General features: G+C 51.4%; 1 protein-coding gene across 6 annotated transcripts in view; it reads right to left on the bottom strand.

The window, feature by feature from the left end:
* ELMO1 (engulfment and cell motility 1) overlaps positions 1 to 26888 on the bottom strand; it is a 472430-nt gene that overhangs the window by 366135 nt on the left and 79407 nt on the right. For 4 of the 6 annotated variants that reach the window (XM_045828136.1, XM_045828134.1, XM_045828135.1 and 1 more), the window contains one exon: positions 14093 to 14242. The exons of 1 other annotated variant lie outside the window; for it this stretch is intronic. In XM_045828136.1, the coding sequence (XP_045684092.1) occupies positions 14093 to 14170 (78 nt within the window). In that variant the 5' untranslated portion in view covers positions 14171 to 14242. Of the gene's footprint in view, positions 1 to 14092; positions 14243 to 14514; positions 14584 to 26888 lie in introns of those variants that run through there. One more of the 6 variants, XM_045828137.1, reaches the window with a different exon arrangement.

Here is a 26888-nt window from a genome sequence, read left to right as displayed (position 1 = left end):
GCAATATCTTGAGCATCTCCAGCAACCAGTCTCCTCATTCCCGTATTCCCTCTCAACCTTCCGGAATACCAGTTTTTCCCAGGAAGTGCTCCCAGGCGACTCCACGCTGGCCGACATGCCATTTCACTCCGCCCCACCCTTCTAATCAAGTGCTCTTTCCTATGTGGAAATGACTAATTCACACTGAATTAATTCGGATCTCATGGCCTGCTTCCCTTCACTCACACAAAACAGTCCACTTATTTGTGTTTAACTCGTATGTGGGAGGTTAACCATATTCGTGCACGTGGCTTAAAAATTAAGTGTCAGACCAGCTCCGTAGCACAAACAAATGACTGTGGCCCCTGACAGGTAGGGTGCTATCAGACCAGATGAGCAGATACTAGAAAGCCTGATAAGCAAATGAGGGCGGGTTAACTTAAACACACAATCACAGTGGTGTAGCAACAGAAAAGAAGCCGAGGGTGGAAGTCAGGCAGCCATCAAAAGAATGCCGAGGGGAACGGGTGGAAGGGGAGTATTAGGAAGTGAGTGTACAACTGAATTGAGTTTTTGTCCCAATGCTTCTCATGTCTCTCGGCCATGTAGTTGGGTTACTTGTTTGTGATGCACGTATTAATGCCGATTCGTCCTTCTTTCTTGAATGGTAAAGGATGTGTTGAGATGTCTGCCAGCAAGGAGTGGAGGAACATCGGCTTCCAAGTCTCAAATGTCTATCCCCATGGGTGTGGCCATGGCACCTGAGACTGAACCACAGCCTTGAAGAAGGATAGACAAGGCTCTTCAGGAAGGGCCTGGAGCATGCGCTTTCTCAAAACTCCCCTACCTCTGACATACCATTAACCCACACTTTCATCATCTCTTATCACTTGGCCAATCCTAATAATAACAATAATGGTAATAGTAATAGATGTTAGTTATTGAGGGGCTATCATATATCCATTACTAAGTGTACTTTACAAATGAGAAAATTGTATGAGGATCTCAAGATGTCAAGTAACTTTCTCAAAGCCTCCGCACACATAACAAAGGCAGAATATTAACCCAGGGCTGTATAATCTCAAAATCCTTGCTCTTGAACCCCACCTCTGCTCCGTACTCCTGGTAACCACAAACAACAAGTCCACAGGCCCAGAGCCAACACCTGAGGGGACAGGTGCTGGAATTCTGGGTATCTTGGTTGCTGCCATGTAGTGAGTTCTCGATAAACATTACTCAAAGCCCAGTGTTTTAGCACTACCACGAGAACAGATGATCCTGCCTCATGCCTGATCCACGTGAATTATGAGGAAAGGCTACGTCAGCACGACAACTTTCGTTACCTCATGGGAGAACTCTCTCCTCCTCCTCACTTTTGATACTCAGATCAACGCCTCCAGCCCTCACGTCTCTGCACTTCCCTTCTGCCCCAGGTCATTCTAGCTTCAAACTTACATTGTACCCCAAACCCCCTTTCCCAGTTTTGAACTTTTATCCATCTTCTTCTAGTTGGTCGGAAAATACGCTTGCAACCGACACTCTGTCAGCCCCACCCTTCTCATTACGGTGTGTGTGTGTGTCCGTCCCGCTGAGCCCATCTCCAAGGTGGCTCCTTAAACCTCCTTCTTTGTTCTGCCTGTGGGCAGAGAAACAATTAAAAATTGGTGCCATTTGGATCGCTTCGGGCACTTCTGGTTGGAGGTACATAAACGCAATTGCGTGGCTACATGGATGTTCCCGTGGCACACGGAGGAACTGACAACGAACGTCACATGGATGAATGAGAGATGTGGCTAAAAGGGCAAGCTAGAGGCAAAAACGTCTGCATCCTATGGGCAAAAAAATAAAGAGAAAGAACTCACGGACACAGGCAACTGTGTGGTGATTGCAGGGGCCTGGGGAGTGGGTGGAGGAGGAAGAGGGTACAGGGTGGAGGGTAGGCAATAAATAGAAATGGAAAAAATACAATAAAAATATCCCCCCTAATGTCTCCGTCCTATAGGCGACTCCTGGCGATCTGGACCCATCCCAGGTTTTTAGGCAGGAGCACGACATAGCCAAGCGTGCATTTTCTAATAACAGGTGATCGCACGGAGGCCCGGAGACCAGTTAGATGGACAAACTGGCCAGCAGACCAAAACCCAAAGGGAAATCTAAAGGAGACCCAGCCACAGAGAGGCCTGCCTACTTCCCTGAACCCACCTGAGAGATTTCCACGAGGAATGTGAATCCACCTAAATGTTCCTCCCCTCCTTTCTTCTCTCTCAGTGGCTGTCACCAGCACTTGCCCCGTTGTTCATACAAGAAATCCTGGAATCACCTTTAATGTTTCATTCTGCTTTAGTGGAGGGGAATCATCAATTCCTGTGAATTCCACCTTCTCGAATGTCTTAAAGAGACACACACCTCACTTCTTTCTGTCTCCCTGTCCGCACCCTTGGCCATGGCATGACCGTCTCTAGCCTGGGCTGCAGGACCAGCTGTCTACCTAATCTCTCTGGATTTCACCTCTCACAAAGCACTTCTCAAACTCCCATCTTCTGAAAGTACAACGCCACAATCCTGTGTTTTCATCCTTTATCTTTGGGGCTGTGCTCTGGATAAATTCCTCATTTTCTTCCCCCAAGTTCTAGAGTCTCTCTTTAGCCAAACCCACCGTAGAGTGACTCTGACTTTGTCTATGTGTTCATCTTTATTTTTCTGTTGTGGTTTTATTGGTTTTCTTTTACATTGTGTGGACTGTATGTATACTTTCCATCTCCACGGTTTCTAATTGGTGCTTTTCATATCTATTTGTTCTTAACTGACAGCCACCTACTTTGGGTCCCCATCCTCCTGTGCATGTAGATGTTATGTTCTCTCTTTGGAAGCTCTCCCTTTGAAACTACTGCACTTTTAGGCCCTCCCTTCCCTCCAAGACCCTCCGGGGAGAACAGGCCCAGCCACGGCAGCAGCAGACATGAAAAGAAGGACCAGACGCAGGCAAGTTTTCTAAGGTAACTTGTTGGATAGAAAAGCTGAGGGAGAGAGAAGAGTCTAGGAAGGCATATAGTCTCAGCTCCTACAGACTGGTGTATGTTCACATCTGGCACCACGACAAGGGGCACAGGAAGAGAAGCAAAACGGCCCGGGTTTAGGGCAGGAAGGAACCAGGCAGGGCGTTTGAATACGGTGAGTTTGAGGTGCAAGGGTCATCCAGATGGTCAAGGCGAACAGGAAGACAGGTAGTTGTTTATGTGGGCCAGGAGGTCATGAAAGGAGGGGCAGCCGGAAGTCACGAGGACCTCAGAGTGAAGGGGCTGAAGGATGCAAACAGGTCAGTCACCACACACCTGTTCCTCAGTGACGATGCATCTGTAAGCATTTTGAAATCAGATACAGCTTCTTCCGAAGTCTGTCGGTTGTCTTTTGACTATGGATGGCGTTGATAGAAGGACAAAAATAGGCCTTCGTAATGTCGATTCATGAACTGTGATAATATGCAGGGTCCAACACAAATAACACCCGTTTTATTATATAAGATCTCTTATTACAAAATCACAAGCATGCAATCCTGTAACATAACAATATCACACTCAAGCACACCCTCTGACATTTTAGGTGAGCCACCGAAGGATGCTTTAGACGGGGAGGGTGCATTGGAGGAGAGGATGCCAGTGGCTGGTGAGGAGGACAGTGGGGCTGCTCCTGAAGCCGGCTGGTGGAGGTCAGCTAGAGCGAGGCAGTGAAGGCGGAGAAAGGTGGACAGAATCAAGACCCATTTACGAAGCAGACTCGACAGGACTTGCTATTGGAAGGGCTGTGAGAGCCGGGGGGTTTCAAGCACAATTGTGGTACCTCTGACCCGCAAATTTACAGGGCCCTTTGAGTGAAATCTACAAAAAGGAACCTAGGAAAGCACATGTTTTATTTCCCTGCGGCTGCCCACATTTCCTGAGTACTGGGCCCATGGTGCAGATCTACGTCTCCTAGAGAGAGGCACAAGCGTTTCTCTGGGGACCCAGAATCCTTCTGCAGGCAAAAATCTAGGCATTTATATACCCCGCCACAAATGGCCAGTTGACCTACCAGGCAAATGAAGTTCAAAGGGTGACATGCACAGAATGTTCTAGAATGTGACATGCCTTAGCATATCTCAAGAAAACGCAGTTGGGGAAGGGCCCTGTCATGAGTTACCCAATGTACTCTTCGTGAGAGAACTGGGGAGGGGAACCAGAGGGGAGAGGATATCACCCCCAGCTACCTAGAAAGCAAACCAAAATCCTCAGTTCATTTTCAGAAGGAAGAGCAGAAGGCTAGAATTCATTCCTGCTAAGTGAAATGGCGCTCTCCGGTGAGGGGAGAAATATATTTCCGTTGTTTCTCTTCCAAAGCATGGCAAACTTGAAGATTTCGTGAGATGATACAGACCCCATCACACAAGGAGAAAGTGGGGGAAAGAGAGCTGAACCCAAAAAGGGAAGTAGCCCAGTCACTTGTTTTAAAGGAAGTTTAAGAAATAGCTGTTACAAGACCCAACTTAAAAGATGCAAACATCAGATGAGGGATGACACCTCCTGTCCCAACATCACTCTCCCTTGCAATGACAGTGTGTAGCGACAAAGCAACGCCATGCAGGCTATACTACACAAAGGAGCTCTTAAAGGTGTGTTTGTGCTCGCTGTAAAGTGAGGAAAGGCGGGGGGCTGGTGAATATCCAGACCATCTGACAGCTGGAGCACGCACTGAGGCTCACTGTGAATGTCAGGTTTACAGAACGTTACAATGTGACTCCCAGGTCTGGGTCCAAGTGCATCAGCACCCCCAGCGAGCGAGCCAGATAAAAACAGGGGTCCCCCGGCCTCAGCGTGCACCTACAAATAATCCTCTCTGTCCAATACATTGCATCACTGATTCTGATGCAGAACCAAGCCTGGGAGCCACTGATCCAATCCAACAGGGGAAATCTGTCCACGGGCCAGGGGACACTGGCCATGCCTAGAGACATTTTTGGTTGTCACAGCTTGGGAAGCAAATGCCACTGGCATCAGAGGGTAAAGGTCAAGATGCTGCTCAAATCCTACCATGCACAGGATGGACCTCGCAACTGAGACTCATCCAGTCCGAAATGTCAAGAGTGCTGAGGCCAACAGACCCTGATGTCATCCACCCACCCCGACGAGGACAGGCCAGAAAAATCACGTGACTTTGCATTTCTGCAGTGTGACGCTGGAACCTCACTTTCCAGAACTTCAGTCCCATTTTCTTGATTCTGTGGATCGTTCAGAACTACAATCATAACCATTTCTAAACATACAGTTCTGTGGCATGAAGTGCATTCACACTGTGTGGTTTATGTTACCTTACAGGCCGGAACTCAACACTCTTCATGTGGAGCTCAGCTGTCGTTTGCCTTTACCAGACCCCCAATATTTAAATGTTTGGGGAATTACGGGTTTTCGGGCTAAGGCACTGGCTTCAATGCACTGGGGCGAAGGTCTGTATGATTGGTTCCAGTCTTGCTGGAAACCTAGGAAGCTTGTTCTATTCTGTGTACCACTCTGCATAAATCACAGTTGGCCCCTAATGGTTACCCTCACTAAGCAGAGCGCTGAGTGATTATCTCACTGAAGCCCCGCAGTGCCAGAAAGGATGCAGGGACAGCGCCACCTCTTCCCATGAAGCAGGAGGCTTGTCCCCACTCACCCAGCACGTAAGTGGCAGCCCAGATCTGGGGTCCAAGTCAGTCCACCCGAAGTCCACGTCCACAGGCACCACGCCAGACCGCCTCTCCCCGTGTGCAGCCACCCTGGAACCCGCCCCGCGAGGCTCTGTCTCATGTCAGGTGGGCAACAACCCAGACCACTCCCCACATTTTCCCTACGTTCTCTTTGCTTCCGTGACACACCGTGTCCCTGGGAGTCCCGTGGCCAGTGGGCGGCACAGGCACCGTGGCAACGCTGGGTGTCCGCTCACACACGCTGCGGCTCACGGGGGAACTGCTAAGTAGAAGCGCGAGAAACGCAGAGACTCAAGCGGAACTACCCAACGCATGAAGCAAGTCAGAGAAACACAGACGCAACATGCTATCAGTTGTATGTGGAATCTAAAAACAGAATCGGATTCCTAGATGCAGAGGAGAAGGGCGGCTGCCAGGGGCCGAGGGGCTGGGGGCGTGAAGCAAACAGGCAGAGGCTGGTAGAGGGGCACACGCTTTTGGCCACAATACAACAAAGGCCCGAGGGTCTGATGGAAAACACGGGGGCTGCAGGTGATACGCAGTGCTGCATGGCCAAAATCTGCTGAGTACAACTTCAAAAAAAAAGAAAGTGACCATAAACAGGAGGCGACGAAAAGTGTTAAGTAACTTGAAAGGGGCGATCCTGTCTCTAGGTGGACACATTATCAAATCACCACGATGCATCCTCTAAATAGCTTTTATTTTTGTCATTTATGCCTCAGTAAAGCTAGAAAGAAATAAGTTATAAAGAGAATCACCGAAGAGGTTTATGGTCGGGTTGAAACAGCCTGGGCTTCAGCGTCCCGTGTGCTGGCTTCAAGTCGGGGTCTTCTGGGCAGCGTGACCTCAGGCAAACAGACGCACCTCTGACGCCCAGGGACGAGGAAGCCGACGCTGCCTCACGGGGCCGCGGGGCCGCACGACTGGACACAACGGCCCGCGCCAGGCCCGCCGATGAGGTGGTGCCTGCTGGTACCCTTCCTACTGCTGCTATCAGTAGGACAAAACAAGCTGCCCTGGCTGGCATAGCTCAGTGGACTGAGCTCCGACTGCGAACCAAAGCATCGCAGGTTCGATTCCCAATCAGGGCACATGCCTGGGTTGCAGGCCACGGCCCCCAGCAACCCCACATTGATGTTTCTCTCTCTCTTTCTCCCTCCCTTCCGTCTCTAAAAATAAATAAATAAAATCTTAAAAAACAAAACAAGCTAAATTCCAACGTCCAACACAAAAACCCCAATGTGCTTTATGCAATTCATACACTTCACAAAGGTCTTGGGTGGATCAAACAGATGCACCTTGAGCTGTCCCTGCACACGCCGCAGAAGCAGGACGGTCGGGGAAAACCACAGGCAGCGGCTTGGCACACGCCTGCCGAAAAACCCACGCAGCTGTGCTTCCTTCGGGAAAACAAAACCCCCAGCCCCATATGGGGAGGGGCTGCCACTGTAACTTTTCTGTTTGGAGAATGGGGAATACCAAACTTTTACTCTTATCTTTATCACTCGCTATTGCAATCAGAATCGAGGTCAGTAGGATGGACCTCAGGACACAAATGTGTGTGACATGCAGGCTGACCACATGGGGCTTATAATCTACTGCAGCAGATGGATTAACTGTAAACCAAAGTTACAGGCAAAGAGAATGGTATAGGAATCAGAAGGATGCAGAAAGGGCTGTATTATGACATGATCAAAAGAAGTTTGAGTACAAAGAAGGCTCGCACTCTGCAGGGCTTAGCAGAGCCAGGACTGCTTTGGGAGGAGGGAAGAGCTGAAGATAAGGCAGGAGGAATTCGAGCAGGCCTACTATGAGAACAACATTTCAAGAGATTTTTTAAAAGCATGTACACACGGCAAACCCATTTATAAAGGGGCAGCTTCTCCAAAACAAGAGGGCGCGTGAGGACGGCATTCAGCCCCGGCAGGAACCGTGAACCTGGACAAGGCACAGGGAAAACCGGGGAAGGCTGCTAATCTGACCCAAATCTCGGGGTCCCTGGAAAGCTCGAGGCTCACTCATGATTTTTCTTAACAGCGGTATGTTTTCTTCAAACAAAATCTTTCCCCAAAGCATCCACAGATGAAAATGGGTTAATCGCAGCCGCTGTGGCTGAAGTGTTCTAGAAAGGCCCGGAAGCCCATCATACACCTCCTCACCCCGAACCCGCCGAGAAGGATCTGCAGGACCCGGGCTGGAAACCACGCACCTGGTCCCACCACCGCCTGTGGGCCTGCCCCTGCTGCATGACAACCCACCCCATGTCTGTCGGGTGCACTCCGGGTCCTCATCAGGCGTCAGGAGAGTGCTCAGGACCCCTCCCCTGCCGAGGTGGCCCAGGCTCATCCATCCCGAGTACAGGTGAGAGCGGCTTCCTCGTCTGGGGAGGAGGGCGTTTCTGCACCTGCGGCCACACACGATGCATCCAGAGATCTCTCCTCTACAGAACTACCCTCGAACCTCAGTTCTTGAACGTCTCGGTCCTCAAACAATCCGGTTCTCACCCAAGTTGTTCCTGGAAGGAATGTCTCGGGTGTCTAACAAAACCTCGGGTCTCTATTCTTGACCCAGCAGCCCTTTTAAGCTGATACCTGCTCGATCAGCCACAGGTCTCTTACACAACAAAGGAGATTCGGGGTTCAAGCCAATCGCTTCTCAAACAGTATTCTGGACCGTGTTAAGTTCCAGAGCCGAGGTTCCACTGTACCAGATGACCTTTCTCCAGGTTCATATTGGAGCAACTTCACCAGCCCCTTACCTGCATTCTGTAGGCAACTGAAGGTTTGTTTATAAAGGGAACTAACGCGCCCCTCAAACAGAGCGACGAGCCGGTGGGCCATGCGGCTGACCCTCACTGGTGGTGTTTAGATAGATGTTGTCCTTGAAGCCACGGGAGAACACGGGCTCTGAGACAAAGAATGTCACTAGTGAGCACCATCCAGAGCGCTGAGCACCGACATTGCGTCGGATCTCGAGAGAAGGAGAAAAACATGGAGTCATGAGTGGAACTCACACAAACCGATCAGACAAGGAGGGAGAATCTTGGCACTGAAAGCCCAACGAAGGGAGGGGGAGCTTTGAGAAGGTAGGAAGCGCAGCTTTGCCCAGTGGATCCGAGAGCGCAAGGCCGGCCACGGTGTGGAGGTGACTACGGGCCGCAGCAAAGCAGAAGGCATCGGTGCCTTCGAACGGGGCAGGTACAGGGAGAGGAAAACTGCTCTTCCGCCTACGGCTCGGCAGATGCTGAAGCAACACAGGTGACACACGCTGGCAATATTTAAACCAGCTTGGAATGGAGAAAGAGGAAATAAAGTGGATTCTAGCAAGAAAGTCCCCAGGCCAAGAGGGGGATTTTTCCAAGGTAGGACTAGGAGAGCTTCCTGTCGAAGGCAGAGGAGGGGAAAAGGGACAAAGGAACATCAGGCTAGGGGAGAGGACGGTTAAAGCACGGGTGCACCCACAGAGGTGGGGGCCCAGTGACAGGCTGAATGCCCTCCTCCGCTGGCCATGGAAGAGCAAGCCAGGGCGGCGGGAGACACAGGCATCGATTTATCTGTGGAAGCATGCAAAGACGCAGGCAGGGGCTTCTGAGGCGCAGGGAGACATGGTGGATTTCTGTGCTCAGCGGACTCCCTGAAAACAGTGTGCATGAAGGCAGGAGAAGGAGGAAACAGAGGCTCAAAGAGCACATGCCCGGAACCAAGCTGCTGCCCAGAAGTGCTGGTGAGCGGCCGAGGGCTGGAAGGACATATCGTGAGGGGGTACTAGGGAGCCAGTGAATGTTCTGTAGCACAGACTGACTGCATGTCCCATTAGCAGGTTCCTTATTACTGGGGGATGCCTCCCATATGCCCTTTAATTTTCTCTTTCCTAAACACTTAAGAATTTTGGCAGGGCCCTGGCCAGGTAGCTCAGGTGGTTAGAGCATTGGCCCGATGTGCCACGGTTGTGGGTTTGATCCCCAGTCAGGGCACATACAAGAATCAACCAATGAATGTATCAATAAGTGGAACAACAAATCTCTTTCTTTCTCTCTCTCTCCTTACCCCACCCCTTCCCCTCTCGCTAAAATCAGCAAAAAAGTTGGGCAGACAAAGGAGAAAGGAGGGAAACTTCACAATGGAAGAGCAGCTGAACGAGAGAACCATAGCATCTCCTTTTCTTATCCGATGAGAACTTGCCTAGACAGCAGCAGTCATGGCTGCCTTTATGTACGGAGTATTCACTCTGCACCAGGCCACGTCCTGCATTCCTTTCACAGGTTCTTCTTTAACATTCGCAACAATCATAAAAGCGGCAAACTGCCACTTAACAGCTTTTAACAGCCAAAGATCCTGAGGCTCCGAGAGACCCCCACCCCACCACTCTCAGTGTCCCCCCAGAGCCTGTCCCGTGTCTGTCAGGCCACACTGCCTCTCAGCCGATGCCTCTCATCAAAGCGCCGGGAGTTCTACACTGCTGACAGCGAAACACACAGCTCGGGGAAGAGCAGGTTAACAAGAACAGGGCAGCCGGGCACCTGCCAGGCTCAGGGCACCTGCAGGCTCGGGGCACCTGCAGGCTCAGGTGATCCTGAGGTGGGAGCCCAGCAACGGACGGTGAGGGCCAGAGCCAGTGAGCTGGCAACTCCCCGCAGCTGCCGCCTGGGATCCAGCCAACTCCACTTGCAAAGAGCTCCTAGTGCTTTTCCTACAGAACTGTCTCCTTAAAGCTTAAAAGGGAGATAAATGCATCTGCTCCAAGCAGATACCCCTTGAACTCAGCAAGCACTGCTGAAGGATGGCTGGGCAGAGCGGGTCCCGGCCCGGGGAGCTCCCTGTCCCACTTACTCATGGATTAAATCTCCGTTCCTTAAGTCAGGCCTGTTCCCCGGGCACCGGGGAGACAGCCCAGCGAGGAGGAAGCAGCTCATGAGCTCCTCTTTCCCATCAGCCCCCGAGGTCTTGCGATGTGGGACCCTTGCATCGGACCCCCACTACTCAACACAAAGGAGATTAGGGGCCGCACCCTTGGGCGACAGAATCAAAATCTCTGCAGCCGGGTGGGGCATGTGCACTCACCACAACGCCCTGGGGGACTCGTGGGCACACTTGGGTGTAAGCTGATGGACCGTGGCAATACAAGGTCGTAAGCAGAGTTTCCAGGGGACGTGGGGCAGCAGCACCTACCCCGACTTCCAGAAACACCGGTCAGGGAGCTAGCTGCCACTCAGGTGAAAAAAGGAGCGAAGCGCTTTCTAAACGAAGGTGACGTGCCATGGGAGAGAGGCAGACTACGTGACCTTGACTGAACAAGATAAAAAATAAGGAGAAAACGCAAGTGCTAGTCATGGCTCGAGTCTTCATTACATGTGAGGATCCATTTCCAGTTCCTGTGCCAACGTCTGACTCCATCCAGAAAGACCACCTGCCACCCGCCCTGCCATGGGCCGCTGCGACCTCTGCAGCTGCCGGACAACAAGGGGCTGGGTGTCTAACGCTTTGTGCGGGTCCCCACGCGGCATCGCCAGGAGCCGACACGCCAGCCGACTGCTGAAAAGTCCAGGCTTCAGAGCCAGGGAGGTGTGTCTCACTGACCAGCAAACACCCAACTTCTCGGAACCTCAGTATCTGCGTTTGTAAAACGAGCCCCATCACCAGGAATGAGACAGGGTGACGCCGTCAGCCTCCTGATATGATGCAATGTCCCAAGAAGGACGCCGCGTCATCTCTCCAGCTTTTCTGCCAAAAATGCAAAGCCTGAATCGAGCAGGGAGGAAACATCAGAGAAACCCCAACTAGAGGGCATCCCACAGAATCGTTGGCATATGCTCTATAAAACCCTCAAGGCCACAGATTAAGGAAGGACTGGGGAGCTGTTCCAGATCAATGGGGACCAGAGAGACACGACAGTAAACGTCACACACAATCCTGGTGGGCTCTCAGACTGTGGGGACGATGCCAATAAAGGACCTACTGGGTCCCTACTGGGACCTACTGGGTCCTACACCGATAAAATTGGAATACGGACAACGGACTTTGAATCAGATGACAGTGCTGAGCTAATGTGCAGTTTCCTGGTTTTTATAAAGAGACGGTGGTTACATAAGAATGATTTTGTTCTTCGGAAAGACACACTGAGTATCTGATAACAGGGACAGGGACAATAACAGGGACAATAACTCTTAAATCACCCTCAACTGGTTCGGAGAAAGGCTATAGAGTAGAGAGGGAGAGCAAATAGAGAAAGCATTTAATAAAGCAAATGGAGGACAATAATAATTCACAGCTTGGGGTAAAAGGCAGGCGGGGTTTCTTTGTCCTGTTCTCGCCACTTCTCTGTGTGTGAAACTGTATCAAAATACAGTTACTCTTCAAAGCGATCAGGCCATGCAAAACAAGGAAAGACTGAGAAAGGGTAGGAGCCTCAAGGAGTCTCAGGGACCGGGACAGCAACGTGACCACGTGGTGGACAGCCCTCGATCGGCAGAACCGGAAAAAGGGCATCATTAGTGGAAAACCTGAGGAAATCCAAATAAAGTGTGCAGTCTTGTGGCCACTTACGTATCATTAATTTCCTAGTTCTGGCACGTGCATCGCTGTTACATTAAGACGTTAACATTAGGGGAACTTGAGTGAAGGGTATGTGGAAACTCTCTGTACAATCTTGGCGGTTTGCCTGTAAACCTAAAATTGTTCCAAAATATTTTTAAATATTTTCTAAAATCATGAACACGCACACATCAAAGGCCATGCCTGGAGGCTGGGACCGGACACTGACTCCACAGGCCCCACGAGCGTGGGTCAGGAGCTGCCTGCTGTCTTAACACAGACGTCCCCAAACACTCCTGGCCATGGCAGAACCCAAAGAAAACCGTTCACCTGACTCTCGGGCCGGGGCCCCAGGTGGTTCCCACGAGACCTCAGGCTTGGGCACCGGGTGTCCAGCTCCGCACTCCTCAGACATGACTTCTCAGAAGAGTCCCCGGGGCAGCCGGTGGAGATGCAGCCTCTGGGTCAGCAAATCTGAGGTGAGGTCCAGGCCTCTGTGTGTCTAACGAGCTCCCAGGTGAGGCCCGAGCAACGGGTCCGGGGCCCCGCGGAGGAAGCAAAGGAACAAGACAGAGGCACCTGGGCCCGTGACGGCGGAGCATCGCGCCAGCCTGGAAGCCGCCTTCCAGCCCACTGAAGTGTGGTTCTCTTCGGTGGTGGCCAAACCTAACCCCAACCACACTCAGTCTGCACCAAGGAGTCCCGGGCACACTCTACGATAAAACTCAACTGGCGTCCTCTCTCACGCAGCACGTGAAAGGGACAAACAGCTGTTGGATGTGTGTAAAACTACTGGGCCGGCTTCCCCCGGGGCCCACACACTACGACCGAGAGCAGTTAAAACGACAAGGACGTGCCGGTCTGGCGACACCTTTTCGACAATAATCCTCCACATTTACCTTTCCTTACGTTCATGCTCAAGCCCCACTAATGCTGGCTTGCTGCTTATAATTTATTTTAACAAATTCTCTGGATCCACACAATGCCATATAATCTTCAACCAGTTAACAAAATCTGACCGGAGAAAAAAACAGTATACCAGGAGACCATACTCATAAAATAGTACCAAGAACATGAATAAAAAGTGAACTTCCACAGTGCCCTAATTCTGAACAAGTAGAAAGCCATCTGGCATCCTCTTAGTTGCTCTATGAAACCCTCAACTGTGTATTAAGTCTCGACTCTTTTTTTTATCAGAATCATTTGCTCTAGGACAAAGGAACCTTCCTGAGCTGTCCCCAAAACTGTCGAGACCTAAGCTAGAGGGTGCCTTGAAGAGGTGAAATCACTTTTAAATCACCTTGCTACTTTTCCATTCAATGAACATTTACCGAGTAGTTATGACATGCCCGGCAATATACTAGACCCATAGTGCATTTCACACTAGTCATCAAATTACAATGGCCAGGGATCCAGGCCTGAACCCACCACACTAATTTCATTATCGAGCTGTTAATATAATGCACTTGGCTGCTTCTGCAAAACTGGAAGAGCAACATGATTCAAAAAATTAAGCTCTGTGTTGCCTATGATAAAACAATCTGCCTGTATTCAGGAGGCCCTGCCAGGCGGGCTGGGACAGCCTCCGCTGTGTCAGCTGCCCAGAGCCGGCCGTCCACGCGTCCCTCCCGCCCATGTCACAGCTTCAGACACAAGCCCTGTATTGACACCAGCCCCGGAGATGTCGGAGGAGTGAAAAGCCCATGTGTCACCGCCGCACGGAGCACAAATCAAACTACACTGCCCTGTCCCTGCACAGCCAGAGAGCGAACAGGGGAAAAAGAGAGCCATCCAAAGTCTGCGAAAATTCCAGAACAGAGAGGAAACCGAGAGTAACCCCCGCAGGGCTCCCGGCATTACCGACCTGGTCGATTTCCATGAGTTTGGGGTAGGCGCCCGGCCATTCTATGGCCACCTTGACGATGTCCGCGGGCGGGGGCATTGTGAACCCGGAGAGTGTCCGCGGCCGGTGCACCTGGGCTCCTGCAGGGCGGGCGGCCACACGTGTCTATCCCTGAGGAGGAATGACAAAGAGAGAGAGAGAGGCGCTCAGTGCACACGCAAGGCGGATTCTGCTGCATCACTTCCTGTTTTCACTGGTGGTTTGGGTATAAGAAACGGCCGGGCACAGAAGGCACAGGGCGCCAACGGCACCTCCGCCGCTCCGGAGCAGACAAGACCGAGGAGGGGAAGGTGCCGCCGCCCTGAGTCAAAGCTGCGGGGAGACACCACCCTGGGGGGGACAGCCTCCTGACTCTTCGCTGGGGGAAGCCAGGCGCCCCTCACCGCGGCTTCTGCCCCCCACGGGGCCCGGGGTCTGAGCGAGCGGGACTCGCTCCGTCCAGAAAGGCACAGAAACCCGCGCGCTCAACAGTCTCCGGAAGGACAGATTGCCCAGGAAGTCATGGTCAGGAAGCGGAGTTTCTTCAAAGTGCTTTCTGTGTGTCACAAACAGAGCCCTGCACTATAGCAACCAGGATGTCACAAGGAAGGGGCCACGGCTCCAGGTTCACACACAGGCACACACACACACACGCTCCCTCCCCTCGGCCCGTCCACGCAAGACACCTTCGCCCGAGGGCGGGGGCCCAGCGTGGAGAACAGACCCCGGATTCTCACTCCACTCAACAGCGCTGCTGGCGCAAACTAGGCAGATGATCTTCCCCCAGACTAGCCCGCCTCTTCTAGGATGGACTTGTTAACTTTAATACTTTTGAACAGGCAAAACACATGATTCAAAATATGAATATGTGTGTGATTTTATGCAAAGTAGAGTCTCCCTCCTCCCGAAGTGGCCCACCTACACAATGTCCGCTTGGACCCCCTCCCTCCCTCCACTGTCACTAGTCTCTTCTGCATTCCTCTAGAATTTCTTCCCATACACAAGGCAAATGCAAACATATATTTCACTTTCCCCTTTATATAAAAGGCAGCATTCTCTATCTACCCTGTTTTCTTTTTCATTTTGTGTATCTTCTAAATCTTTCCACATGGGTACGAATATTGCAATCCGCTTCCTTCGCCAGCGCCACCGCAGTTCCTGGAATGGAACTACCCCATCTGATGAAGCTGTCCTCTGCCGTGGGACCCTGCGGGACTTCTTCCCTCCGACTGTCACAAACACGGAGCGCTCTGTCACTTCATGCGCACGCCACTCTGCACACGTGCAAACACATCCTGCTGAGAGAGTCGCGGACGTGAAATTGCTGGGTCAGAGAGCACGGGCAGTTTTAAATTCCGGTGCCCAGTTCCGAACATCGCTCCACGGGAGCGGTGCCCATCCACACTCCCTCGAGCAGTGGATGAGGCTGCCTCCTGACACACGGCCTCGGCAACAGACTGAACTCCGGCACGCCCGGCACTCTGGAAAGAAATAGGTCTCAGTGAGCTTTTAACCTGCATTTCCCTTACAGTGAGTGAGGTTGAACTTGAAAAGGCAAATTCCCACGTCCACTTTTCTGTGAACTGTCCAAAGCCTCTGCCCATCTTCCGCTGGGTGCTGGGTCGTTTGTTGGAGACATTGATCTCTGCAAGAAGATTCTAATCAAACATGTGCTCATGGGGTTTTATCAGGCCAGAGTAAGCTTTGTCAGGCCCTACCTCATGGCAGGTGGACATTAATGAGATGATAGAGATGAAGCTAAGAATGGCAGCCTGGACAGCATGGGCCGTTACATAAATCACTCGCTTCACCAGAGCCGACAGGCAAAGGAAATGAACCCCAACAAAAGGACTGCTCCTCCGGTCCGGGACGACGCAGGAAGCCCACTGTGCAGATAATCAGTGCTCACCAGTGAGAGCAAATCCACTCAGACAGCACAGGATTTTTTCTCCCATGCTTTTATGTTTAATAAAAGTTTTTTATTGATTTTTTATTATTGTTCCAGTACAGTTGTCTCTCTTTTCCCTCCACTACTCCCCCCACCCCACCCATCCCCACCTCCCACCCTCCATCCTACCCCTTTGGCTCTGTCCATGGGTCCTTTATACATGTTCCTTGATGACCCTTCCCCTTTTTCCCCTGTTATCCACTCCCCACTTCCCTCTGATTATTGTCAGTTTGTTCTTTATTTCCATGTCTCTGGTTATATTTTGGTTGCTTGTTTGTTTTGTTGATTAGGTTCCACTTATAGGTAAGATCATATGGTATTTGCCTTTTACTGTCCGGTTTATTTCACTTAGCATAATGCTCTCCAGTTCCATCCATGCTGTCACAAATGGTAGGAGTGCCTTCTTTCTCTCTGCTGCATAGTATTCTATGTATAAACGTACCACAGTTTTTTGATTCCTTCATTTACTGATGGGCACTTAGGTTGCTTCCAGCACTTGGCTATTGTAAATTGTGCTGCTATAAACATTGGGGTACACAGGTTCTTTTGAATTGGTGTTTCAGGGTTCTTAGGGTATAATCCCAGCAATGGAATTGCTGGGTCAAAAGGCAGTTAGTTCCATTTTTAGTTTTCTGAAGAAGTTCCATACTGTTTTCCATAGTGGCTGCCCCAGTCTGCATTCCCACCAGCAGTGCACTAGGGTTGCCTTTTCTCCACAGCCTCACCAGCACTTGCTGTTTGTTGATTTGGTTGTGATGGCCATTCTGACTGGTGTGAGATGGTATCTCACTGTGGTTTTAATTTGCATCTCTCTGATGGCTAGTGATGCTGAGCATCCTCTCATATGTCTCTGGGCCCTCTGTATGTCCTCCTTGGAGAAGTGTCTGCTCGGGTCCTTTGCCCATTTTTTAATTGGGTTGTTGGTTTTCCTGGAGTGGAGTCGTGTGAGTTCTTTATATATTTTGGAGATCAAACCCTTGTCCAAGGTATCATTGGCAAATATATTTTCCCATACGGTTGGTTCCATTTTCATTTTGCTGATGGTTTCTTTAGCCGTCAGCACAGGATTTTTGAGCCCCACTCTGTGCTTGTCCTCAGCGCTGGGGACCCAGACGTTAGATGTCACTGGGGGGCAGGGAGAGCAATGGAGCCAGAGGAGAGCCTGAAGCACGTGGGTGTGTCCCTTCGGAAGGGGCCAGAGCCCAATTGTATGTAATTCGGAAAACCAGGGACAGCGGCACTGAGAAGGCTGGATGTGAGTCAGGACCTAGGAGAGGGGCGGAGGTAAGCCATGTAGGCATAGAGAAACCACGTCACAGGCCATGGGAACAGCAAGGCAAGGCCCTGAGGCAGGAACCTGTCTGGGATGTTCCTGAACCGGGTGACTGGCTGAAGCCAAGAAAGTAAGGACAACAGTAATAATTTCTGACAGTCATTGGGTCGAACGTGGCAGGTTCATTCACAGTACTCCTGACCCCGTATACACTTTACCCTTGGCTGTGACTTAAGAAGAAAGTTCATGTCCACGGGCATCTATTCAGAGTATGCATTGGTACAACTTTCCAGAGGTGCTTTCGGCAACCTGCACGAAAAGCCTTAAAATTGTGGATTCTTTCTGAGTTAAGTTTACTTTTCTGGGATATTTCCTCAAGAAATAGTTATTAACTAAACCTTAACAATGCCAAGTACTGTTTTGGTTGCAATTCCAGAAACTTGGAAACCAATGAATATTCAACACCAGACAGGTTAAATCATTGTGGACCCTCATGCACAAATACAGGCAGGCAGTCGGTGCTCAGGGCTTCCTCTCTGTAGTCCGTACACTACTTTATTCACTTGAGAATTCTAAGGACAATGTGTTATATCTGTACCACGGTACTTCAACCCAGATTCAGTTACACGCCCTAGAACAGGAACCGAAACAACAGGCTCTAATGCAAAACCAGACGCGTAGCGACTATCAGGCAACGGGATTCAAAGCAAAGAGCACACAGTCTTGAGGGTGAAGAAAAGAAACAATGAGACAAAAAAATGCATCTGGAGCACCCGCCTCCCAACTCACACAAACCGGTCTAGAATTACGCGGAAAGGGGTCATCCAGCCTTCCAGGAATCAAAAGCCAGGTGTGCTTCTCTTCCCCTGTTGCTGGGATTGATTTCTCACAGGCCGTTCAGACAAAACCTGTTGAACAGGTGAGAATACAATAACGTGGTTCTCTGTGGGTGTCCATGGGGAGTACACGGGAGCTGCGCACAAAGCAGCCATTCAGAGCGGAGAGGCCAGGGCATCCCCTGGGAGCTCACTGAACCCAGTCCGATCAGGCCGCATGGCTCGTCCTCAGGTTACCGCACAGCACGGACAGGAGAAGAAGCCAGGCCCCCGCAGGGTGGGGCCCGGGGCACAGCTGCAGAATAAATAATCCAGTCTACATCGCTATCCTCAGAAGTCCATACTTCATCCTCCTGAATGTATATTTCCGCTAGGGAGCTGCTAGCTCTCCAGGCTCCTATATATAGTCACTGTTGCTGCTGATGAAATTGAGGGAAGGAAGTTTCCAGCACAGATTTTCTCACCCTTGACACAGTTAGCATTTGGGGGGCATGGTCCTTTGTTGTAGGGTCGCCCTGTGCACTGTAGGATGGTTAGCCATATCCCCGGCCTCTACCCACCAGAAGCCAACAGCCCCTCTCAGCCTCGGCAGTCAGGGACATTGGCAGACACGGCCAAGCGTCCTCTGAGCTCAGAATCATCCTCCAGTTACACGGTGAGCTACCAAGCGCTCTGGGCCACCCATCGCGGAACTTGACCCAAGACAAATCGTCTCATCGGGCTCTCCAAAAAACATGACCAGGCAGGCCTATGCACGGCCACCCGTGACCACAATGGTGGGCTTTGCTTCCCCAGGGCCACGCTTGCAGCTCTCGCCTCTACTGGTCGCCTCGCCTCCACCCAGCGGGAGCACTGTGAGGGCAGGGAGCATGCCCTGATCGCAGCGACACCAGCAGGGCGGGCAGCCTCTCACACCGGGCTGCCAGCCGCACGCGGCCTCCCTAGGACCAACGTCCCATCAGAGCTGCTGGAAGTAAAATCACGTCTAGTATCATCAAAATTGGCCGTTTATATAAGCTACATGATTTGGGTAAACAGCCTGAGGTAATACTTCTCATGCAAACGAAAATTTAAGAACCACTAATGGGAAGTCTACACAGCCGGCTAGATGTTCCAACCATTCTGCCTCGTTCTTGAGCGATGGTTATTCTATATTTTAGTTGTAATTTTGAGGTGGCTATACGAAGAGGCGAGCCATGTCTGCCTATGCTACCATCTTGACCAGAAGTCCAACCATTCTGCCTTGTAAGGCAGAACTTCTGTCCAGTCTTTGGAAGCAACTAGGAAATGGGTGTAGATTTTCCAATGGCCCTGCCTGCCTGCTGATTGATTCACTTTATTCCACTTTTAATATTAAGATTCTACAAGAGTGCACCATAGAGCTGTGCATACAGATGTTGTGTGATAAAGTTGTACACCTGAATTTTATATCATGTTATTAACCAATGTTATCAACCCAGTAAGTTTACTAATAAAAAATAAAAGATTCTATAACCTTAATATGAATATCAAATGGCTTGTTTATAGTTGAGTGAATTAAATAAGACAGCGGAATCACTTTTTATTTTGGAGTTACTTACTAAAGTCCACAAACCAGTTAGATGTGACTCCATAACTCCTAAGCAAGTTGAAACCTTTATCATTCTGCTAAACATCTCCTTCTTAGCTTTGGGTCCTATTTCCAAGACAACAGAGAGAAACTCGTCTTGATTCCCATCTAGAAATCTATGTCTACACATTGTTCACACCCCAAGTCCTACACGTCTGTTTGTGTGGGGGACTCACCTCCCTGTTGCCTCTTACGGATCTGTTCCTTCTCTACAAGTTTTTCCAGGCAGCATGATGAGCTTTTAGGTTTCATAAAGTTCCAAACTATGGATCCCTATTTTTTCTGAAGTGTCCATATAGTGTTAGTTTTGGGTCCCTGCAATGGCTTTCAACCCTTTGACCCTGTGTCTAGTCTTTCTATTACACAAGCAAACCCTCTTAAGAGGGAAAACAAGCCCATAAGGCTCCCGTAGGAGCTGAGCAATGGGGAAACTAACGCGCTGGCCCTGGTGAACTGCGTGCCCACAACTTCACTGCAAGAGCAAGACAGATGGGTCGGGAAAGGCCAAAAGGCAGATCGATGGCAAAGCAACACCGAGCAGCTGGAGAAACAATTGGCTGCCACTCCTCTGCCCTTTCCTTTGCTCCCACTGCCTCTGCCCACTGACCCTCCTGTTCCACTGGGGATAGAGAAGAGGTTTATCACAATTATGGGGATAGTAGGGAGAGAGCACCAGTCCCTTAGTTCAATGTCGAGTGGTCCTTGTTAGATAAAGAAACAGACAACATTTTCCCTGGGCATTCGGGTGAGGTAGGAAGAGAAAGGGCCTCTGACACCCCACTAGAACCAGACTCTCCCGACCTCTCTCTATACTCTGCAGAGGAGGCAGCAAACCCTTCCTCAGCCCTCTTCGGTGCAGCAACCGGGGGCTGCCCTTTACACAAAGATGAGGCGGAAAGAAAAGAAAGCGTTTATTTACTCATGCAATGTGCATAGCGGCCGAACTCAGTAAGTCAAAGACGTGGTTAGAATTCGGGGCTCATAGACCCTGTGCGAGTGGTGATGAAGTGTGAAGAGGCGAAACAAAGGAAAGGGGGTGTGGCTTCTGGGGGGGTGAACCTGGTGGCTTGGAAATGGAGGGCTGTTTGTAAGGTTCCTTGTGTGCTGGGAAGCCCTCCCCAGAGACAGAGCTGTCTCCGAAGTGCTTTGGGGGACAAAAGGGACACCTTCACAAATGAAAATTTGCCTTACAGATGTCAATTTCCTTTACAAAAGGAGTGCACTAAGAGCTGCCTGCAAGGGAAAGTGCTACCGGCAAAAGTTACAAAATTGTCCTCAAGTGGTTTCAAGGTATTCACGGTTTTTGCATCTATTCTCTTTCTTGTTGCTTTTTAGTAACTTTAAAGACAGTATTTTTGTTTCCTAAAATGGTCTTTTTTCTACTTCTCACCTCCCTGTTTTGCAGTTAAAATGTTATATATTTGTGACGATTAATGCCTACTTTGTAAAGATGCTCTGTGTCATTTTTTTTTAAACAAGATTAGTCAGTCACTTTAGTGCCCTGGTTCTCAACTAGGGGCAATGTTATCCCCCTAGGATACACTTGTGCATCTGGAGACATTCTGACTGTCACCAAGTGGAAGGTGTTACTGTCATCTAGGGGTAGAGGCCAGAGACGCTGCTAAACATCGCACAGCGCCCAGGATGAGCCCCCAGAGCGACACATGATCTGGTCCAAAATGTCAACAGAGCCCTTTAAAGTAGAAAGGAGAAGGGCAGAGAGTACACCTCCTGTGTTTGCTTTTATCCAGTGCTTTCAGCTCAAGCAATGGGTCCACCCCACCACGTCTGTTCACCGACCTGAGTCAGAATCTTGCCATTTCCTGGAGACATGACTAGCACCCAAACGCCCCACTGAAGCTACACGATCTAACCCGGCAGCCCAGTGGGAACCACAGTTTGCCGCCGTATTCTCGAGCTCTGGCGCCCGCAGGTCCACATTTCTGACGGAGCCCCCGGCGGCTCGAGCTGCCCTCCTCTCCGGAACTGCCAACAGGAGCTCCGTACGCACTGCAGGAACTAGTCTCAGTTTGGCATCTCCCACACAACACTGCTTCTTTGAAATATTAATTAATGTCATGCAAAAAAAATAGTCAAATCTCTTGTAAAACACTAAATGGAAAAACAGCTAATAATACCTAACTAAGTTGATGTTTTAAGCACTTTTCATAATAACCTTATGAAATAGGTCCCATTACTCAGCCATTTGACAGACCAGGAAACTGAGATGCACAGACATTAACTAACTTGCCGTAAGTCCCAGGTCGCACAGGAAGCCTGGCCATCCCTCAGACTGTGAACAGTGGAGTTGGGCCTCAGTCCTTGAGTTGGGTTAAGAAAGAATTCAGAACCAAGACCTCCAGGCAAGAAGTGTATTTGGAAAGTCGCAGAGGCAGAAGAAGTGAGCCCGCTGGGCTGGGTGGACTCGGGCAACAAGCTACAAGGGCAGCAAAACAGAAGGGCCACTGAAGCTCCGGAGAAAGACAGCAGAGCCATCGTGCCCGAGGCGAGAGGAGAGGATAAGGTGTCGGTGTGCTGGAGAGAGACCATACCTGGGAAAAGGCGGCGGGGGGGCGGGGGGGGGGGGAAGCGCAGGTGCTCTAGAGGGAGAGCTCCCAGGTACGCGCACCCACGGGGACCTTTGTCTGAAGAGCTGTTTTCCAAAGGTGGGGATTTAGGGGAGGTCTCCAGGGAGGGTCTCCATAGCACATTCAGGCGTGTGGTTTCGGGGCTGTGGTCTCTGCTCATTGGCTGGCACCACAGGGGGGGGATGGGAATTCCTCCCTGCATCCAGTCATGACGTCAGCATCTGGTTTTGCTGCTTCTCCGGGCCTGGGGCTGAAACACAGCCAGGCTTAGATGTTGTCTCTAGTCTGACCAGAACTCTGTCTCCACACTCAGCAGGCCCCAGGCTTTGCTCCTAAAACTATTTGATGCTGATCAGAACCTCCCTGTCCTGGGGGATTAATGCTTAAGGGAGTGGCCACGCACGGGCTTATGTGGGAGTCACCTGAGGCTGCGCACCAGCCTCGGGTTCCTCCTGAGGGGTCTAAACCACGTGACTGGTGACCTGAAAGGTCAGGGCTCTCAACCTCGTGACTGGCAACATGCTAGGCGAGGGAAGGTGTTAGCCTGGAACGTTGTTTTCTCAGTGGTGCCCATTGCTGGGCACCCGGACTTTCCGCCCTGGCACCATTCCGAACCTGGCCTGTGTCCCTGCTCCTCCCCCTCCCGTCTAACTGCCCACTCCGCCCAGTCTCCATCTGTCTGGTTCCACAGCGTGTTTTCAATCACAATCACATACATGGAAGAAGGTTCCTTTACGACAGGAGTTTGGGGGCCTTTAATGGAATGTACGTAGACTGTGAATTCTTCACGTGCCATATACAATACTCCCCAAATGCAAGCGTCCAAAAACCACTTTTTCTCCCCTCAGGGAGCATCTGGCGGCACTGGTTTCTTCTGGGGTACTCTTTGGGAAACGATGCATTGACACCATTTGCCTGCTAGGTTTCTCAGGAAAAAGCACTGCCAAAGAGTCTTGGCCAGAAACACAGTGGAAAGTGGTGGAGAGCACTCCTGACTCCAGGCCCACGCTGGATTATCATCACCTGCATCTGTGAGACAGTCTCCAGGAAAGTGGCCCAATTCTCATGAGTAACTCTTTCCCATTCACGCGGGCCAGTAACAATTCCATTAACGACAGCTTCTACTGTGCAAAGTAGCTGAGGAGCAAGAGAAACTGAATATCTGTATTTGTGTTAGCTAGAATCTGAATTTCTCATCTCCCGCTTTAAATCTTTGTGTTGCCGTCAGTATTTAGCTAAAAAAAAAAAAAAGGGAATGAGACATGGACAGGCAGCATTGGCTTGTGTGCTTGCCAGCCAGGAAGCTACAGCGTCGCGCCCCAGGGGATCACAGCACCGCTCCGCCAAGGGAAGAACACTCCCCGCCGTCCGGTACCGACTGCTGGGGGATCCGGGAGGAGGTGGCGGTGGACCATGGAGGCCTGTCCGTCTAAGTGGGGTATAGACCCTATCCAAAGCCTATGGAAAGTCTGGGATGCTGATTGGTCATTTTGAGAAAGCACCAGGTCTGTCCTGAAACCCAAGTTCATGGTTATAACCCCAAGGGAACAAAGGAACCCACTTGTGCGGTGTGGCCTCCAGCAGGAAGCCTGAATGCTGAAGCCCATCACGGGACTGCGGCTGGAGACACACGCTAAGCTAGCCAGATGCTGGACTGGACTGGACCCTGGGCAAGTGACCTTCACCATGGCCCTACCGAACACAAGACTAGACCTTTTCCACGGCAAAACGGATGGAGATGGGACACTGGGAAGTTGGGAGGGAGCCCTCTTAACTGAACATCACCAGTAAGCCACACCAGAGAGCCACATCCTCCTGTGCAGGTCTCAGGAAAGTCTTCTTCTTTAGACACAAGAACCCCACTTCCACCGATAACATTTGCACAGTGATTTGAGGGGTACAGCACATAAACCTTCCACAGCCCAGCCCAGCCCAGCCTGCCTCTGAGCACCCCCCGCGCAAGCAACCTTCCCCACCAACTGCATCCCTGCGCCCACCCCACAGACACAGGCGGTGACTGTAAGTCATACGTGGCCAACAGGCTTTCCCTGAAGGTCACCATCAGTCCCTTTGCAGCGGCTGCTCCTAATGCTGCTTAAAGGAGGCAAGCCTCAGGCCGGGCAGGTCAGAACACCTGCGCAGGCGCGCCACGGTGTCCTGGGCGGAGACGAGAGCGCCCAGACCAGTGCTGGCTACTTCCTGCCTCGTCGAGCTGCTGCCACTTCCTGGGCACGATGCCTTCTCGCGCCTCCTGCCTTTGTCCGCAGCACGACCTCCCCCTGGAACGTCGTCGCCCCTCCTCCTGGAGTGGCTTCAGCAACTCCCACCTAGACGTGTAAGCCCATCACGCATGCCAGCTCCTCAGAGAGACTTCCCTGACCCCACGGCCTCCCGGGCGAGGAGACAGTGCCCTCTTCATAGGTGTTCTCGATGCACCTGCCAGCGCACCTGTGCACACCGTCTGCTCCAGGTTTACATGATTTCCCCGAGAACAGAAACGATAGATCTTATCCGCCTCTCCACCTCTTCTGGTCCTGACCAGATGGCATGGCAAATAGTAGCTCAATAAGTACTTCTCAGACCAGCGAATGAATCTCTCTTTCCTTAAAAGCAAATTGAGAGATCCCTTTTTAAATGTGAGGAATGACTCAAGCCAACGATGCATTTTAAAAATCCAAAATTCCTCACACAGAGAACCTCCAGGCACTTCCTGACGCGGCAGCAACTCATTTGTCCCATTGGCCAGAAATAGAAGTGGAGGCGCTCAGAGGTGAACACGGGGTTGACTTCAGATTAGTTTTCCTCCTGGAGAAATTCTGTCACAAACCAGAGGAGCCCGGAGCCAGGCTGCCGGTTCTCAGCCCTCCGCTCTGCGCTCTCTGCAAGGACAGAAGCGCGTCTCAAATGGAAAATGCATTATCGTACAGACCAACAAGGCACACACTTCCCTCCTTGTTCTGGGTTTTGGGTATTTGCTTTTCGAATTCCTTTTTGGCTGTTGTAATGCCAGTGTGGGCTCCCCCCTTCCAAGCCCCCACCCCCACAAGCCCTGCCTCGGTGACAAGGGCTGACGTGCCCCAGTGGGGGAGGCCAAGCTCAGGCCGGCTCCCTATCTCAGAGCCCAGACTGCAGGCCACAGGAAACCCTGGAGCCTGTCCACCATCCTGCGAGCCAAACACTCAGAGTTTCCAAACCTGCTGATTCAAAAACAATATGCGAAGCTCCATTCTCCCTCTCTCCCCAGCAGCTGCCCAGCTCCAAGGCCACCACCGCAGGAAACCGGAGTGCATCAGGTGACCCAGAGGCCCTTCTGCAGAAGGCAGGGTGCCGGGCTGGGCCCCGGGGGCTTCCACCTGACCACTCAGCACAGAATTAGTCATTCTGAAAGGTGAGGCCTCAGGCAGGCCATGCGTGCAGGAGGGCACCGGCCTCTGCCCTTTCTCCCCCATGCGAGCAGGTCCCGGACAGTCTCCTCCTCCAGAGCACGGGCTTGGGAACGCGTGTGAGGTCAGAGGTCTTCCTGGGCATCCCTCCTGCTTCGGCATGTCCACTGACTTTAGACAGATTCCATAACATGTCCACCCTCAGTGGCCTCATCTGCAAAAGGGCAACCGTGGTGGAACCTTTCCCATAGGACTGTTGTGAAGACGGAACTTTTAAAGCAATTAGAACCGGGCCTGTTATAGTGGTGATAGTGGTATTATTATTATTATTATTAAATTACCAAGCACGGACACCCGGGTGAAGCAGTCTCCTCGACAGAAACACACAGAAGCCCCGCCGCTTGGTAATCCTTTTTCCCTTACGCTTCGTAATAGAACTAGACAGGCTGTCATGAGAGTGGAGAGGGAATAATAACTCAGCCCGCAGTCCAAGGAGGTTTTATAGATTTGGACACATTTTTTCCCTGGGTTTAAAGGATGAGCAGCTGGGTCGGGAGGGGGACTGGCGGGGGGGAAGGCTGGGTTAGGGTTCTGGAAGGCAGGCCTGCGTGGCGCGGGCAGGAAACCACAAGAGCCTGAGCAATGAGCTGACCGAAGCATACAGGACCCAAGTTCTCTCCGACCACAGGCCCGGGTCTCGCAGGAAAGTCCTCCGTGTACTCGGAGGTGACCAGAACTCGGCCTCTCCCGGTCTCTTCCTCTCAAGGAGAAGTGGACGCGGGATTCCGTGTGGAGGCATTTAAGGGTCCCTACAGAAAAACCAAAGGGGTGCTCTCTGCACAGAGGGGGCCCTGCCCCCGGTTACTGCGCCACTTCCCCGTTGCCCATGTCCTTCTGGCCTGTGCCCAGTCAGACAGACCCTCAAGCTGGCCCCTCGCTGACTTCGCTGTCCTCTTCTCCAAGGGAGTGGCCCCGACGTGCCATTGCTCCACCTGCAAGCTGCCAGAGGGGGTGCTGGGTGACACGGAGGGGACACATGGTGAAGTGGGTCCCCCAGCTCCCGGAGCGGCGGGCTTCTAGCAGGGACTAAGGCACAGCTCCTCCCTCAGGGTGTCCCATCCTGGCTCCACACAGAAGACCC

Source organism: Phyllostomus hastatus, unplaced genomic scaffold, assembly GCF_019186645.2.
Source record: "Phyllostomus hastatus isolate PE091 unplaced genomic scaffold, TTU_PhHast_1.1 phas_scaffold_78, whole genome shotgun sequence".
NCBI lineage: Eukaryota > Metazoa > Chordata > Mammalia > Chiroptera > Phyllostomidae > Phyllostomus > Phyllostomus hastatus.
This window is presented reverse-complemented; position numbering and strand designations above follow the sequence as displayed.